The sequence below is a fragment of the Liolophura sinensis genome, chromosome 5 (assembly GCF_032854445.1).
Source record: "Liolophura sinensis isolate JHLJ2023 chromosome 5, CUHK_Ljap_v2, whole genome shotgun sequence".
NCBI lineage: Eukaryota > Metazoa > Mollusca > Polyplacophora > Chitonida > Chitonidae > Liolophura > Liolophura sinensis.
In genome coordinates this window covers 1,089,987-1,107,911 of record NC_088299.1, presented here as the reverse complement: position 1 = coordinate 1,107,911, position 17,925 = coordinate 1,089,987, and the positions used below count along the sequence as shown (strand labels likewise).

The following is a 17,925-nucleotide window of genomic DNA, read 5'->3' as shown; positions in this document are numbered from 1 at the left end:
ATTATAGCACTATTAGAAAGAGAGTAAAGCACTGCAATTATAAAGGGAAACATTTCACACTACATCATCATGGACCGCTTCCTCTTAACACTTGCAATTTGTGTTAAGGACCTGGTATTGGCTGATCGATTTCTCTTGTTGGCAAACCACTTTTTAACTTGTTCCTGTGTCAAACCACCTGCTGTAGCCAAACTTTCAGTCTCAGAGGGTGTAGGGTAAGGGTGGTCGATGTGTTGTTCATACCACAGCTAGTTAAATTCCACTTGGAAGTGTGACACGTAAAGCTCAGTGTTGTCAAGTTTTTTTTTTTTTTTTTTACTGGTTTTAGGGCCACTTTCCTGGCGGATATCGTGGCCCATCAATCAGTGTTTTATTATTATTTTTTTTTTTAACACATGAATATTTTGGTTACATAACAGCAGTGCGTTGGTATACTATTTACATATGTACATGAGTCAATTAGTGGGATTAACCTCTTTGTGGTAGCATGTTACAGCTTATTCTATAGGTTCAAATGCTGCCATGGTTATTTAACAGAAAGGGGATAAATAGTAAGCTATTTACAGGGATTAACGTTATCTTTACATTAGAGATACATAGATCTGCATTAAAAAATTACAATGATTTGCCTATACAGAAATTTACACAGAGAGAAAACAACAGTAGTGCCTTTATTTATTGGTTAACAGTTTTGTTCTCTTGCTTCCTCCTCTGTGGCGTGGAGTTAAGGAGCTCCCGCCACTTATACCGGACGCCGTCCAGGAAAAACCAGCGTACTGGAAACCTGTGCCTGTAACAGGTGCGACAAGTATAAATGAGGAGCAAGGATAGGATGTCAGGCCTCATCCACTTAGTTGAAGCAAGAGATAGTCCTATTGTCATGATGTCTTTCATGTTTCTGGTCTTCGTTTCCTGGTTGTTAAGTTTCTTTGGTCCCATGAGTCTTCTTATTGTTTTCCCTGTCTTCTTCTTTAATTGATTTCCTTCTCTATTTCCAATTTTTATTTTTGGCCTCCCATGGCGGCGCAGACAGCACGTTTCATAGACCGGTAGAACAGTTCCTGGCCTAGAGTGTTTAGGTGCACTCCGTCGTTGGTTAGAATTTGTTTTTGTGGTCGGATCAGTCCCCGGTGTCTCCAGAAGGTGGCCAATTGGTTGTTTGTCAGCTTCTTGTTAATTTCATGGATTTTTGTATTATAAATGTGGACCGAAATTCGCCGAGTTACCTGACGGTAAAGAAGCTGGCTGATGTAGATCCTTGGAATTTGGAATTTCGTTTTAAGTGCACCAACATAGTCTAAAATATCAGCGCAAATTGCTGCTGCTGATTTGTGAGAGTCCGCATCGTTTCCCCCAATGTGAAGGATAACTAGGTCAGGTTTTGTCTCCTGAAGGAGACTTTCCAATCTTCCAGAGCATCTAAGTGTCCCAACTCTAGCTCCCCCAATGCCAAAAAACCGAATGTCCTGGCCTGTTCCAAAGTCGATTCTAGAGTTTGGGATCGAATTTCGAAGGATACTATTCTCCAGTCTATGAACGTAACTGCTGCCGATAATAAAGATTTTCATCCTTTTTTTTTTTTTTTTTTCCCTGTGAAAACAAATAGAGAAAACAAATATACAAGATAGTTGTATTTTTGATTTGCGAAGGGGTTTTGTTTATGAGATAATGTATATCTTAAGCAAGAAAATATTTGATAAAACAGATATTTAGGAGCAAATTAGTGGTATACCTACCAATCAGAAATTGATAGAGGGTCTGCCCTCGTATGATATATACACATTTGTAAATAAATAGAAAATAAATATCAACTAATAAGAATAGATAAATAACAACAAATAAGAGGGCAGATTAGTTAATGGAGAAATATTATTAATTACTACAGTTATCAACTTTTGTGGTTACATTGTTTTCGTGTGCTATGTTTTTGCAGATTGGTTTCATGGACGTTTTATCGGCCCTCAAGATCAAGGTATCGCCGATATAGTTGGGGATAAAGTTGTAGGGAGGAATTATGTATCTGTGGAATAAACGGCCCTCAAAATCAAGGTATCGCCGTTGTTAGTATATGTGTAATTACGGAGAATGCACCGTTTTTAATCAGAGAAGGTGACGTATTGTTGACTAGAGCAGAAACGGCCCTCAGAATCAAGGTATCGCCGTTGTTGGTCAATTGTGTTTTATCAGATTCGGCTTTCGTAACCCGTCGATTTGATGTATTCTTTTAGTAAGGAGAATATTTGTGCTCTCAGGTGTGGTTTGGGGTTAAGGATAGTCTGAAGGTCAAGTTCACATTTGTAGATTTGCAGGCATTCTGCCAATCGTCTTCGTTCTTTACTGTGTTTAATACATTGTAGCAAATAGTGCTCTATGGTTTCATCATGCTCTTGACAGGCTGGGCAAGTTGGTGAAGAATTTTGGATTATAGTTGCTAGATGTGCTTTGAGCCCTGTTTTCCCTAGTCTCAGGCGTGATATGTTTTTGTCATCTTGGTTATTCAATAATTGGAACGAATTTAATTTTGCAATCGTTCCGTTTAATATTTTATAGTGCCACCGTACGCGGGATTCTTTATCCCATTCCTCTTTCCACTGATTGTTAATTTGGGTATTGATCAATGTATATATTTCATTTTGGCTCAGGGGGACGTCTATATCTTGTTCATATTTTCGTAGGCTCGATTTTGCTGCCTGATCTGCAATTTCATTTCCTCGAATATTAACGTGCGCTGGAACCCATGCTAGAGTCAGGTCGGTTTTTTGTTTCTGTATTTTGTCAGTTAGCGAGATTATTTCTTGTAGGAGGTCTGGTCTACTCTCAGATTTGGAGTTTTGGATGGAAATTATACCGCTGAGGGAGTCGCTTAGTATGGCTACTCGGTTTGGTTTGTTCTCAAGAATCCATTGTAGTGCCATTGTAATTTCAACTAATTCACTAGTATAGACGGAGAGGTGGTTGGGTAGTTTATAGTTTTTAACTATGTTTAGATCTGGTATTGCAAATGATGATCCAGTGTGACCCTGCACATTTTTAGATCCGTCAGTATATATTTTTAGATGACAAGTTTTCAAGTTTTAAAGCAAATCGTGTCTTATATGCTGGGTAGAAGGCAGCAATTTGATTGGCCACTGTGGTGAACGATATTTGGAATCAACCAAAAGTATGGTTTCTTGTGAACTGATGCTCACCTTTCCTGCTGTTTGGCGTCTTAAAATTGTTGGGGCGTTAATCCAGTAGCAGCTGTATCAGATTTTACATCTTCAGCTACAAGGGTGGGCCGCCTGGGGGTAAAGTGTAGCGACCGACTTCTTTCTTTAAATGATCTTAACTGTGTAGCCGGCAGAGGTGATGAAGCCATTCTCTGGCAATACGTCTACTTCAAAGGTTGAGCAGAGGTGACGAACCTATTCTATCCCAATGCGTCTACTTGAAAGGCTGAGCAGAGGTGATGAAACCATTCTATCCCAATACGTCTACTTCAAGCGATGAGACGATCTCATTTAACAGAGAAAATATCTCCATAAGTCTAGGCGGCGTCAGAAAAGTAAGTCGATTATATCATTTTCTCAATATTCACACCACAGTTTTAGATCAAGTGAGACGCTTGTTCCAAGTTTTACATATACGACGTCGACCTTTATTAATTAATCATAAAGAAGTAATTCTTTGACAGCTGAAACAGTTTGACCTATTTCTTTTTCAGTGAAAGCCATTAATGAATTTTTCTTTAGGAGCAAGCAGTTTTTCACATATACTTAAATTATGCCGCTTGATGAACTAACTGTATTGTAAGTTCGAATCCAGCCATCGTCAATTTTCACCTGTGAAAATTGCAGTAGGTGGTGTTGCACTTTTCACAAAAGTGGTATTGGTAATGACAAGAAGACAAAAATCATGTTTAACTCAACTGTTTTTAATATTCATTCCATTTTGCATGAAGAAACATATACAATTATAGCACTATTAGAAAGAGAGTAAAGCACTGCAATTATAAAGGGAAACATTTCACACTACATCATCATGGACCGCTTCCTCTTAACACTTGCAATTTGTGTTAAGGACCTGGTATTGGCTGATCGATTTCTCTTGTTGGCAAACCACTTTTTAACTTGTTCCTGTGTCAAACCACCTGCTGTAGCCAAACTTTCAGTCTCAGAGGGTGTAGGGTAAGGGTGGTCGATGTGTTGTTCATACCACAGCTCCAACAAACGGACAGATGCTTTGGACAAAAGCGATCTGGTCCTTAAGCCAAGATGTCTTCTGCTGATGTTGCTTGCCACGTCCTGGGCTTCTCTACTAAGACAGGAACCGATGCCACTGTCTTCTAATAAGGCGACACTGGCCTCTACTCTCTTTATTATCAACCCAAGTTCCTGGTCGTAGTACTGGTTAAGGAGCACTTTTAAGTGGGGATGTGCGTCGCCTAGCATGAGACTTCGGTATCTTTCAGTCTCAACTAAGGCTGTCTGGTACTTGTAAAAGTCTTGCAGTTCTCGGACCCTCTCTGGCTGAAATGGTTGGAGTTTGCTGAGTCTACACAACAAGTTCGTCTCTCTGGCTAAGATAGGCTCACAAGGATACGTGAGGGCGCTGTGAAAGAGGTTGACGGGCAAACACCTCTCCTGACATACCATTTCCAGGGCTGTTTTCAAGTCGTTTGGAAGGGTGTGGTTTTGCAAAACGGGGCAGTCCCAAGAGAAGGGGAAATAATCGCCAGGTCGACACTCTTTTACGGGACTCGGACAACTTTCTGTCCTTACAGTGATCTGAGCTGATTCTTCAACTCCACAGTGGTGATTATCGCCGACGTAGACAGGTTGGATTTCAGTCTTAATGTCATCTTTGGCATTTTCAGTCGAGGTGCACTGTGACGATATACCGACGAGGTCGCACAGAGTCTGCAATGTGTCTTTACCATCCTCATCCTTGGAGATAGTCCTCTCAACACCTGTAGCTAAATTAGAGTAGACATTTTGGTTACTTGAGGCGTTAGAAAAAGCCATAGTGCTTCAGCGATTTGTGCTTAGTTAAATTCCACTTGGAAGTGTGACACGTAAAGCTCAGTGTTGTCAAGTTTTAAAGCAAATCCTGTCTTATATGCTGGGTAGAAGGCAGCAATTTGATTGGCCACTGTGGTGAACGATATTTGGAATCAACCAAAAGTATGGTTTCTTGTGAACTGATGCTCACCTTTCCTGCTGTTTGGCGTCTTAAAATTGTTAGGGCGTTAATCCAGTAGCAGCTGTATCAGATTTTACATCTTCAGCTACAAGGGTGGGCCGCCTGGGGGGTAAAGTGTAGCGACCGACTTCTTTCTTTAAATGGTCTTAACTGTGTAGCCGGCAGAGGTGATGAAGCCATTCTCTGGCAATACGTCTACTTCAAAGGTTGAGCAGAGGTGACGAACCTATTCTATCCCAATGCGTCTACTTGAAATACTGAGCAGAGGTGATGAAACCATTCTATCCCAATACGTCTACTTCAAGCGATGAGACGATCTCATTTAACAGAGAAAATATCTCCATAAGTGTAGGCGGCGTCAGAAAAGTAAGTCGATTATATCATTTTCTCAATATTCACACCACAGTTTTAGATCAAGCGAGACGCTCGTTTCAAGTTTTACATATACGACGTCGACCTTTATTAATTAATCATAAAGAAGTAATTCTTTGACAGCTGAAACAGTTTGACGTATTTCTTTTTCAGTGAAAGCCATTTCGTAATCTTTGCATTTAATATGGCTTAAAATGGTACGCTACCACACTTTGTGTCTTTCAAAGAGCTGACGAATACTGAGTCTGATAACCAGTAGAATTGTGTTTGCATACAATAAAACAAGGTGGAGAAATCTGACTATTGATTGTTTTTCCAATCTGTTCCTCCTGATCGTTTTCGCTGGCGTTGAATAAAAGCAGGAAATTACTCAAACACACATTTATTATCAATGTGGCAACATCAAATTAAGCTTGAAGCACTCTGTCAACATTTTATGAATTTTCTTTAGGAGCAAGCAGTTTTTCACATATACTCCTTAAATTATACCGCTTGATGAACTAACTGTATTGTAAGTTCGAATCCAGCCATCGTCAATTTTCACCTGTGAAAATTGCAGTAGGCGGTGTTGCACTTTTCACAAAAGTGGTATTGGTAATGACAAGAAGACAAAAATCATGTTTAACTCAACTGTTTTTAATATTCATTCCATTTTGCATGAAGAAACATATAAAATTATAGCACTATTAGAAAGAGAGTAAAGCACTGCAATTATAAAGGGAAACATTTCACACTACATCATCATGGACCACTTCCTCTTAACACTTGCAATTTGTGTTAAGGACCTGGTATTGGCTGATCGATTTCTCTTGTTGGCAAACCACTTTTTAACTTGTTCCTGTGTCAAACCACCTGCTGTAGCCAAACTTTCAGTCTCAGAGGGTGTAGGGTAAGGGTGGTCGATGTGTTGTTCATACCACAGCTCCAACAAACGGACAGATGCTTTGGACAAAAGCGATCTGGTCCTTAAGCCAAGATGTCTTCTGCTGATGTTGCTTGCCACGACCTGGGCTTCTCTACTAAGACAGGAACCGATGCCACTGTCTTCTAATAAGGCGACACTGGCCTCTACTCTCTTTATTATCAACCCAAGTTCCTGGTCGTAGTACTGGTTAAGGAGCACTTTTAAGTGCGGATGTGCGTCGCCTAGCATGAGACTTCGGTATCTCTCAGTCTCAACTAAGGCTGTCTGGTACTTGTAAAAGTCTTGCAGTTCTCGGACCCTCTCTGGCTGAAATGGTCGGAGTTTGCTCAGTCTACACAACAAGTTCGTCTCTCTGGCTAAGATAGGCTCACAAGGATACGTGAGGGCGCTGTGAAAGAGTTTGACGGGCAAACACCTCTCCTGACATACCATTTCCAGGGCTGTTTTCAAGTCGTTTGGAAGGGTGTGGTTTTGCACCACACCACAGTTTTAGATCAAGTGAGACGCTCGTTTCAAGTTTTAGAAGTAATTCTTTGACAGCTGAAACAGTTTGACGTATTTCTTTTTCAGTGAAAGCCATTTCGTAATCTTTGCATTTAATATGGCTTAAAATGGTACGCTACCACACTTTGTGTCTTTCAAAGAGCTGACGAATACTGAGTCTGATAACCAGTAGAATTGTGTTTCCATGCAATAAAACAAGGTGGAGAAATCTGACTATTGATTGTTTATCCAATCTGTTCCTCCCGATCGTTTTCGTTAAGACAGGAACCGATGCCACTGTCTTCTAATAAGGCGACACTGGCCTCTACTCTCTTTATTATCAACCCAAGTTCCTGGTCGTAGTACTGGTTAAGGAGCACTTTTAAGTGGGGATGTGCGTCGCCTAGCATGAGACTTCGGTATCTCTCAGTCTCAACTAAGGCTGTCTGGTACTTGTAAAAGTCTTGCAGTTCTCGGACCCTCTCTGGCTGAAATGGTCGGAGTTTGCTCAGTCTACACAACAAGTTCGTCTCTCTGGCTAAGATAGGCTCACAAGGATACGTGAGGGCGCTGTGAAAGAGGTTGACGGGCAAACACCTCTCCTGACATTCCATTTCCAGGGCTGTTTTCAAGTCGTTTGGGAGGGTGTGGTTTTGCAAAACGGGGCAGTCCCAAGAGAAGGGGAAATAATCGCCAGGTCGACACTCTGTTACGGGACTCGGACAACTTTCTGTCCTTACAGTGATCTGAGCTGATTCTTCAACTCCACAGTGGTGATTATCGCCGACGTAGACGGGTTGGATTTCAGTCTTAATGTCATCTTTGGCATTTTCAGTCGAGGTGCACTGTGATGATATACCGACGAGGTCGCACAGAGTCTGCAATGTGTCTTTACCATCCTCATCCTTGGAGATAGTCCTCTCAACACCTGTAGCTAAATTAGAGTAGACATTTTGGTTACTTGAGGCGTTAGAAAAAGCCATAGTGCTTCAGCGATTTGTGCTTAGTTAAATTCCACTTGGAAGTGTGACACGTAAAGCTCAGTGTTGTCGAGTTTTAAAGCAAATCGTGTCTTATATGCTGGGTAGAAGGCAGCAATTTGATAGGCCACTGTGGTGAACGATATTTGGAATCAACCAAAAGTATGGTTTCTTGTGAACTGATGCTCACCTTTCCTGCTGTTTGGCGTCTTAAAATTGTTAGGGCGTTAATCCAGTAGCAGCTGTATCAGATTTTACATCTTCAGCTACAAGGGTGGGCCGCCTGGGGGGTAAAGTGTAGCGACCGACTTCTTTCTTTAAATGGTCTTAACTGTGTAGCCGGCAGAGGTGATGAAGCCATTCTCTGGCAATACGTCTACTTCAAAGGTTGAGCAGAGGTGACGAACCTATTCTATCCCAATGCGTCTACTTGAAAGACTGAGCAGAGGTGATGAAACCATTCTATCCCAATACGTCTACTTCAAGCGATGAGACGATCTCATTTAACAGAGAAAATATCTCCATAAGTGTAGGCGGCGTCAGAAAAGTAAGTCGATTATATCATTTTCTCAATATTCACACCACAGTTTTAGATCAAGTGAGACGCTCGTTTCAAGTTTTACATATACGACGTCGACCTTTATTAATTAATCATAAAGAAGTAATTCTTTGACAGCTGAAACAGTTTGACGTATTTCTTTTTCAGTGAAAGCCATTTCGTAATCTTTGCATTTAATATGGCTTAAAATGGTACGCTACCACACTTTGTGTCTTTCAAAGAGCTGACGAATACTGAGTCTGATAACCAGTAGAATTGTGTTTGCATACAATAAAACAAGGTGGAGAAATCTGACTATTGATTGTTTTTCCAATCTGTTCCTCCTGATCGTTTTCGCTGGCGTTGAATAAAAGCAGGAAATTACTCAAACACACATTTATTATCAATGTGGCAACATCAAATTAAGCTTGAAGCACTCTGTCAACATTTTATGAATTTTCTTTAGGAGCAAGCAGTTTTTCACATATACTCCTTAAATTATACCGCTTGATGAACTAACTGTATTGTAAGTTCGAATCCAGCCATCGTCAATTTTCACCTGTGAAAATTGCAGTAGGCGGTGTTGCACTTTTCACAAAAGTGGTATTGGTAATGACAAGAAGACAAAAATCATGTTTAACTCAACTGTTTTTAATATTCATTCCATTTTGCATGAAGAAACATATAAAATTATAGCACTATTAGAAAGAGAGTAAAGCACTGCAATTATAAAGGGAAACATTTCACACTACATCATCATGGACCGCTTCCTCTTAACACTTGCAATTTGTGTTAAGGACCTGGTATTGGCTGATCGATTTCTCTTGTTGGCAAACCACTTTTTAACTTGTTCCTGTGTCAAACCACATGCTGTAGCCAAACTTTCAGTCTCAGAGGGTGTAGGGTAAGGGTGGTCGATGTGTTGTTCATACCACAGCTCCAACAAACGGACAGATGCTTTGGACAAAAGCGATCTGGTCCTTAAGCCAAGATGTCTTCTGCTGATGTTGCTTGCCACGACCTGGGCTTCTCTACTAAGACAGGAACCGATGCCACTGTCTTCTAATAAGGCGACACTGGCCTCTACTCTCTTTATTATCAACCCAAGTTCCTGGTCGTAGTACTGGTTAAGGAGCACTTTTAAGTGCGGATGTGCGTCGCCTAGCATGAGACTTCGGTATCTTTCAGTCTCAACTAAGGCTGTCTGGTACTTGTAAAAGTCTTGCAGTTCTCGGACCCTCTCCGGCTGAAATGGTTGGAGTTTGCTCAGTCTACACAACAAGTTCGTCTCTCTGGCTAAGATAGGCTCACAAGGATACGTGAGGGCGCTGTGAAAGAGGTTGACGGGCAAACACCTCTCCTGACATTCCATTTCCAGGGCTGTTTTCAAGTCGTTTGGAAGGGTGTGGTTTTGCACCACACCACAGTTTTAGATCAAGTGAGACGCTCGTTTCAAGTTTTACATATACGACGTCGACCTTTATTAATTAATCATAAAGAAGTAATTCTTTGACAGCTGAAACAGTTTGACGTATTTCTTTTTCAGTGAAAGCCATTTCGTAATCTTTGCATTTAATATGGCTTAAAATGGTACGCTACCACACTTTGTGTCTTTCAAAGAGCTGACGAATACTGAGTCTGATAACCAGTAGAATTGTGTTTCCATGCAATAAAACAAGGTGGAGAAATCTGACTATTGATTGTTTATCCAATCTGTTCCTCCCGATCGTTTTCGTTAAGACAGGAACCGATGCCACTGTCTTCTAATAAGGCGACACTGGCCTCTACTCTCTTTATTATCAACCCAAGTTCCTGGTCGTAGTACTGGTTAAGGAGCACTTTTAAGTGGGGATGTGCGTCGCCTAGCATGAGACTTCGGTATCTCTCAGTCTCAACTAAGGCTGTCTGGTACTTGTAAAAGTCTTGCAGTTCTCGGACCCTCTCTGGCTGAAATGGTCGGAGTTTGCTCAGTCTACACAACAAGTTCGTCTCTCTGGCTAAGATAGGCTCACAAGGATACGTGAGGGCGCTGTGAAAGAGGTTGACGGGCAAACACCTCTCCTGACATTCCATTTCCAGGGCTGTTTTCAAGTCGTTTGGAAGGGTGTGGTTTTGCAAAACGGGGCAGTCCCAAGAGAAGGGGAAATAATCACCAGGTCTACATTCTGTTCGGACTCTAACATAAAGGCATCCAACAGTTCGGTACCTGTTTCTCAATAAAAAAAAATATACCACCATTTGATCATGTTAGTAGATGTCTTTAGTTTTACCCTACAAAAGTTTAGATCCATTTTAAAACAAATGGTGTAGTTGGATTGTTGATAACTTTCTGGAAGCTTTTGCATATTCGATAATACATGATTGAGATTTAGATGGGTTTGGTTATATTCTCATCTCGAATACCGTCTGTTTTTTCGCTCGGTATCTAAGCCGTTTATTTATTTATTTGATTGTTGTTTTACGCCGTACTCAAGGATATTTCACTTATACGACATCGGACAGCATTATTGTGGGCGGAAACCGGGCAGATCCCGGGGGAAACCCACGACCATCCGCAGGTTGCTGGCAGACCTTCCCACGTACGGACGGAGAGGAAGCCAGCATGAGCTGAACTTAAATTCACAGCGACCAAAGCCGTTTAATCCATGCGTTAGTTTATGATCGAGTCCCAAATCCAATGTGTCGAAAAATGCATAAAGTGAATGTTCTGAGTCAATAATGCGATTTGTACTCGCATGTGAATGTGTTAAGGTAATTGGGTTGGGGGGGGGGGGGGGTGGTAATTGAAAATGCATACTTGTTAGGCCTATTACTATCTGTATACTGTTTTTTAAAAGTTACATACACAGGGTCACTAAACTTGATATATTTAGGGCTGCCAGTTTGTTTTTCTAACCTGGTATAGTCGTGGGAGGATTATAAAGAGCAATGATTAAGCGGTTTGATGAGATGCATTACTAAATAAAATGTCTTCACTACATGTGATTAAAGTGAATTGAAAACTACAACTTTATAGGAAATGCAGAACTCGTGGTCGCCCTTAGAAGTAAAACAGAACGAAAATTAAGTGAAACGCATACAGAACAAAAACTGGGATAAATTATGAAATAAACATAGATAAAGGACCACATAGCCTACAAGCCTATATTGTAAGTTGTGAACGGTACGTAATTGTTAGTACCGGTATAAGCAAAAAATTCAAATTCATGCTTAAATGTGATATATGTAAGGCCCCTAGAGGAGCACGTCTCCCTGTGGTTCAAGGCAGTGATGACTTGTAGGGCGAACGAGGGAGAAATTTCGCAGCTCTGGCAATTTGACTGCGCCTACTTATGTACATCATTCGGTGTCAGGCATAACCTACGTAATCCTCCTGGTTTAGTGTAGGCACGGTTAACTGGCTGCTATGGATTAAGCAGTTCTACGGTACTAAAACAGGCTTGGAACATCACACGGGTGGCCTAGAGGGCCGAGGGGATTAGCAGACCAAACGTGGTGCAATGACCTAGAAGCCTTCAACCAATGCGGTCGACGAGAGTTCAAGTCCAGCTCATGTTGCTTTCCTCGCCTGCCGTACGTTTGAATGTCTGAAGCAAACTGCGGATGGCCGTGGATTTGTCTGCCCGGTTTCCTTCCACCTAAATGCTGGGCATTGTGGTAGAAGTGAAATATTCTTGAGTAGGGCCAATCAAATAAATAAATAACATCACACGCGTTTGTGTTGTAATCCGGCAATAGTGGGCGTATGGTAAAACTGTGTCATGTGCCACGCTGATGTCTTTATTTCAAGGTCCTAAGAGGATGGCCTTTTTGTTTTTAAAGTAACGAACTATAGTCTAAAAGGAGTGAGTGAGTGCTTGGGGTTTAACGTCGCACTTTTTTTTTTCAATTTTTCAGTCATATGACGACGATAGTCTAAAAGGAAAACAGTGATATACACTTTTTTGTTTACAAAAGCCATTCAAGGTCATGGATGTATGCATAATTTGTAAAATTGGTCTTCGTTCGTTTTTATACTTAGTCCGACACTCTTAATTTTTCTCGTGTAGTGGCGCTATAACGGTTGGTAGTAGCTTTTTGCAACACGCTGGCAACACACTCAGACCGGAAGTCTAAACAGCAAAAACCGTTAACTCACCGCCATGTTAGCTAGGAACATCCAAACTCTAGGTTCCAGAGTTAAGTCACTTCTCTGACAGCTATAGGTCGACTCTCTAACACACAAGGCCTGCGTCAATTCACCGCCCTATCAGCTTGGGTGCCGATTCCCAAACACACGACGTCAACAATAAGTCACTATACACCCGCTTGAGGCCGGCTCCTCTCACACACGACTCAGAGTTCAGAGTCTAGCTAGACTTCTACAGGCAGACTGCCTAATACACAACTCCACCTAGAAGACGCCTACCTAACACAAGACCCTAGCTAGAGGACGCCTCCCTAACACAAGACCCCATCTACAGAACGCCTCCCTAACGCAAGACTCTAGGACGACTTTTTAACACACAGCTCCAGCTAGATTTATTTATTTGATTGGTGTACTCAATATTGTACTTACACGATGGAACCCGCCCCAATGGCTCAGTTAGTACAGCATTCAGTTCAGGGGCGGTAGATCCTGCGTCAATCCTAGGAGAGGTCACACCTAAGACCTTAAAAGCGGAAGTAGTAGCTTCTTCGCTTGGCGCTCGGCATTACAGCGAAGTGCATGCAATGACTGGTTTACCGTACCAGTATAATGGCTCGGGTGGGGCGCCTTACTTGTCTTTGGTAAATCGTCTCAGTGAAGCAGCACTACATAAAAGAGCGGTGGAAATCCGTCCTGCGACATGAAGACGCATTAAATGCGCTCTAAGGACTGCTTCGTCGTCATATGACTGAAAATTTTTAAGTACGATGTATAACTCCAAGCACTCACTTACTCACTTATACAACGACTGCCAGCATCATGGCGGGAGGAAACTGGGCAGAGTCCGGTGGAAACCCACGACAATCCGCAGGTTGCTGAGACCTTCCCATGTACGGCTGGAGAGGATGCCAGCATGAGTTGGCCTTGAACTCACGGCAAAGGCATTGGTGAGAGGCTCCTCGGTCATTTCTGGCGCTAGCTGGTGTGCTTAACCCCCTCGGTCAAAGAGGCCCTGCTCCACTTAGAAGATGACTTGCTAACACACAACTCCAGCTAAAGGCCATCTTCCTAACATACAACTTCAGCTTGAGGCCAGCTACTTAACACACAACTCTAGCTAAAGGATGACTCCCTAATACAAAAACCCAGTTTTAGAGGCTGACTTTTTAACACTCAACTGCAGCTATAAGCCGACTTTCTAAAACATAACTCCATGACTGGGTAAGGAAATTGATCATAAAACATACATCAAACAAAAAATCATGCTGCCACAATTTTGCTCGATAGACCCAAACTTTGTTTTGCTTACCATGTCAGCTATTAGTGAAATTTACATGTAGTTATGAGATTATACTTGACCACTGATAACAAATGCGAAAACTGTTAAGTTTCAAGTAACCTTCAACCCCAAAGACATTTGGCAAGGTCACCATACTACTATAAAGGCTGTCCCAGAAGTCGCGCGGTGTGTTGCCCCATCTCTTCCAAACATGAAAACCAAATCAACTCATTCTAGTACTGTTAGTTTATTAGTCATAATTAACTCTGAAAGAAAGAAAAAAAAAAAATTAAAATCGGTATAAAATCTGAAATACAGAAAAAACTAAAACCAGGATGGTGCCAGACTTCTGGGACACCATGTATATTGCACAGTGTTACATGATATCAGAGTCAACGATGCAGAACATCTAACAGTATAATGTATAGATTAGCTAATAAATAATATCAGAAATACATCAGTATGTCTCTTACACCCTCTTTATATGTTTCCCCATCTCCATATGTCAACACACATTGATCAGAGCATACAATCACACAAACAGCTTACCTCTGGGTCATGGTAACATTGTATTTGGTAAAGCAGACAGTGCTGATCCAGACTTGCAGACAAATTATCTCCCACAGTTGCTTAGTATAAATACATTTCTAGTACCATATTTCCAGGACCTATTCGCAAGGTGCCAAGACCAGTCCATTTAGCTCTCTGAAGTCACAACTCCACAACAACTCTGGGTGTGTCCAATTTATGAGCACATCCTGTAAAGTTTTTACTCCACTGAGCACTTACTGATAAGTCTGCCATGGGTGGGATGGCTAGACAGAACCCACAAAGCTATTGCCTATGAAGCTGTGATCTAACCTGGACCAAAGCGATACATGTCAAAGGCTAGAGTGTCTACCCAACAACACAGCGTCAGTGATCAGTCAGACTGGGCAGAGTACAGATACATAAGCTAAAATATAACATGGTCACTTATGTACTTCCGACAAAATTTATTACCTTAATATCATGATGCAGATGCATGACAAATTAAAATGAGTTTCTTCAGAATAATGTTAAGTGAGTGAAACGTTAATGTGTGAGTGTCTGAGAAATGTTTCTGACACATAAGCTTCTGAAGATAGTAAGATGCTGATCAAATATTTTAACTCTCTTGTCCATCATCATCATTCTCTTCATCAAATGATAGCAAATTGGACGTCTTCTTTTTTCGAGATTTTTTCTTTTTTGCATTTTTACGTGTGTCATCTGAGGCTTTGTTATCTTCAGTTTGTTTATTATTCTCAGCCCTTCTTTTCGCTGGTTTCTTGAACAAAATTTTACCATCCGCTGGAGGATCATCTGTAAAGCAAAGAAATCCATTTTTTTAAAGAAAATTAACAAAAAATAAATGACTTATATTATATGACAGTTCCCACACCTTGTCATAGTGTGTAAATACCAGCTCTATAACCTTCAATAACACTACCCATTAATCCATGTTACAGGTCATTAATCTAATTCAAAGATGACTGCATAATGCATCACAAAATTTCTCACTATGTTCTTAGCTCAGTGATCTGAACTCAAAAACTGAATTCCCCTAAGCCCTGTTCATTGTTCTCCAACCCTAATGCTGGCCTTTGTGGTACAAGTGAAATATTCTTGAGTACAGGGTAAAACACCAATCATAAAAATAAAACAACAAAGTCAGAGATAAACATCTGCTGGCACCACTGCAATGTTGGCTAACCGACTAAGCCACGGAGGCCCCTGCATTCATTCACAGCATATAGTCAATACAAATACAGTTTATTCATTTCCTTAGCTAGTTTCATTAGTGTTTTATGTCTGTTGCAAATCTATTTCATTTTCACAACAGGTGTCAAGTTTGTTGATGTTTGTGGTTGTTGCAGACCTTACAATGACCTCCCTTGCTCTGCCAGAAAACTCAGTTATAAACCTCAAGACATAGAGCTGGGTATGGTAGCCTGCTCATCCACCAGGTATAATGAATAATACCCTCACTCATTCACTGTAAATTCCTACCTTCAGCTTTTATGCTTTCCCCATTCTGAAGCTGAGCAGCTTCCTCAGCTGTCAGATCACCATCCCGGAGTACAACAACAACAGGTTTCTCATCTTCTCCATCAACAATATCATCATCACTTAGATCTTGCTCTTGACGCTGAAAATTTATCATATTGATTAAATAATTACATTATTAACTGAATGATCAGAAGACAGGCACAAGAAAAGAAAATAAAACTTAGGGAAAATTTCAATGGCTCTAACCATACTTCAGTGACACTACAGGTAAGTTTGATACAATAGGAAGGACTGTATAGACAAGATGGACAGACAAAGCACTTTGCTTGTGTTCTGTTCATTTTAGGAAGCTGAAGTATTCTGTCATTTACATTTTTTACATGTATGCTTTTATAGGCTTGGATTTATTTTAAGTAGATGATTTGAAAGTTTAAACTGCCGGATTAGCTTTGGTCTATTGCTAGACTAGTTTGAACATTTGGTGGGGTAATTGTTTAGGATCAGTCACACCAGTAATGACGTAGAGGGAACTCGTAATCAACACTGATCACCAAAAAATTTCTCACACAATTAAAGCAAAGATTAAGCAAGATGTACAAAATATGCTCACTGCTAGTAGTGTCAGTAGTTGTCTCCCTTGTGTGGGCTGTGAGAGTGAGTGAGTGAGTGAGCGAGTGAGTGCTTAGGGTTTAACATCGTTCTTTACAATTTTTTACAATTTTTGAATCAGATTACGACGAAGGAATCCTTAGAGTGCATGTAATGTGCCTTCTTGTTGCAGGACAGATTTCCACCACTCTTTTATCCAGTGCCCTCTCACTGAGACGTCATACCGAAGGCAAGTAAGCCGCCCCGCCCGAGCCAATATACTGATACCAGAAGTCGCACTAAAGAGCTGTGGAAATCCGTCCTGCATTGAGGAGGCACATTACATGCATTCTAAGGATTTCTTTGTCGTCATATGACGGAACAATTGTTAAGTATGATGTTAAACCCAAAACATTCACTCACTCTTTTAAGGTCTTAGGTGTGACTCCACCCAGGATTTATCCTGGATCTACCACTCCCGAAGCAAACACTCTACCAACTGTGCTATCTGGGCTAGTGAGCTGTGAAAAGAATGCATTCAAACATGGGGAATACAATTTGAATTTATCCAGCTTCCATCAGTTTCATGCTTGTGAGGATTTACTACAGATGACACTCAATAGCTGAGACGACTATGAGTATGGGCAAATACATTATTTGGTGGCATATAGTATATTGAAGCCAGCACGCGAAGTACAGAGGTGTTCAAGGTAAGCTTATGGATCAAGACAGGGCTGTGATAGTATACATAATCACAAGCCCTACAGAGCTAGAAAGCCTCACTTTTGTATCTACGACTTCCCAACTTTGACAGGAGGCCAGTGCACAGAAAAAGAGGAGATTTGACAAAGTTTAACCCAAATTTATGGCTACAGATTGTGAATATAAAGTGAAATGAACTGTAAGTTAGGTTTTTGTCACAAATGTACGTCCTACTATGATGAACATCGATGAACGAATGATTATGGTTTAACGCCACATGGGCAATTTTTAAGCCATATCGTGGCGATGATGACACTGAGATGTAGTGCTGCTAATTCAACAACATTAAATGTACTACCTTCATATTTTTATATTTCTGACATTCATTCGTTAGTAGTCGACAGGGTAAATGTCAGAATATTAGGAATATGAGGGTCAGTATGTCCCTCTACCAAAATCTATATATTTATGTTTACTCCACGTTAACGTACCTTGGTGTCCACTGATGGACCTTCTTTGTAACCCACCCTCTGTTTGAATTTTCGGATAAAATCGGGCTCATTCTGCTGAACATATGATATTTTGCCTCGACCTCCTCTCCCTGCCATGTGTTTTTAAAACAACAACAACAACGGTATCCGAGCACAGCGCCATCTATACTACAAAAGCAGGGCTGACTACTGGTGCACTCAGCTAAATTTTACAGGATTTAGCTCT

The 17,925-nt window shown here is 41.0% G+C and overlaps 3 protein-coding genes across 3 annotated transcripts; all 3 read right to left on the bottom strand.

Moving 5' to 3' along the window:
• Positions 1–6,286: 6,286 nt before the first annotated feature.
• LOC135465929 (uncharacterized) lies at positions 6,287–6,910 on the bottom strand. Its single transcript, XM_064743311.1, has one exon. The coding sequence runs from the start codon at positions 6,908–6,910 to the stop codon at positions 6,287–6,289; it is 624 nt and encodes a 207-aa protein (XP_064599381.1).
• A 2,317-nt stretch (positions 6,911–9,227) lies between these two features.
• Positions 9,228–9,851, bottom strand: LOC135465928 (uncharacterized). The gene has a single exon (XM_064743310.1). It carries the CDS (start codon positions 9,849–9,851, stop codon positions 9,228–9,230), a length of 624 nt encoding a protein of 207 aa, XP_064599380.1.
• Positions 9,852–14,126: 4,275 nt separating this feature from the next.
• On the bottom strand, positions 14,127–17,821 carry LOC135465967 (uncharacterized protein KIAA1143 homolog). The gene is made up of 3 exons (XM_064743350.1): positions 17,700–17,821; positions 15,919–16,057; positions 14,127–15,231 (listed from the first exon to the last, which is right to left on the bottom strand). Exons 1-3 carry the CDS (start codon positions 17,814–17,816, stop codon positions 15,035–15,037), a joined length of 453 nt encoding a protein of 150 aa, XP_064599420.1. The 5' UTR covers positions 17,817–17,821; the 3' UTR covers positions 14,127–15,034.
• Positions 17,822–17,925: the final 104 nt, after the last annotated feature.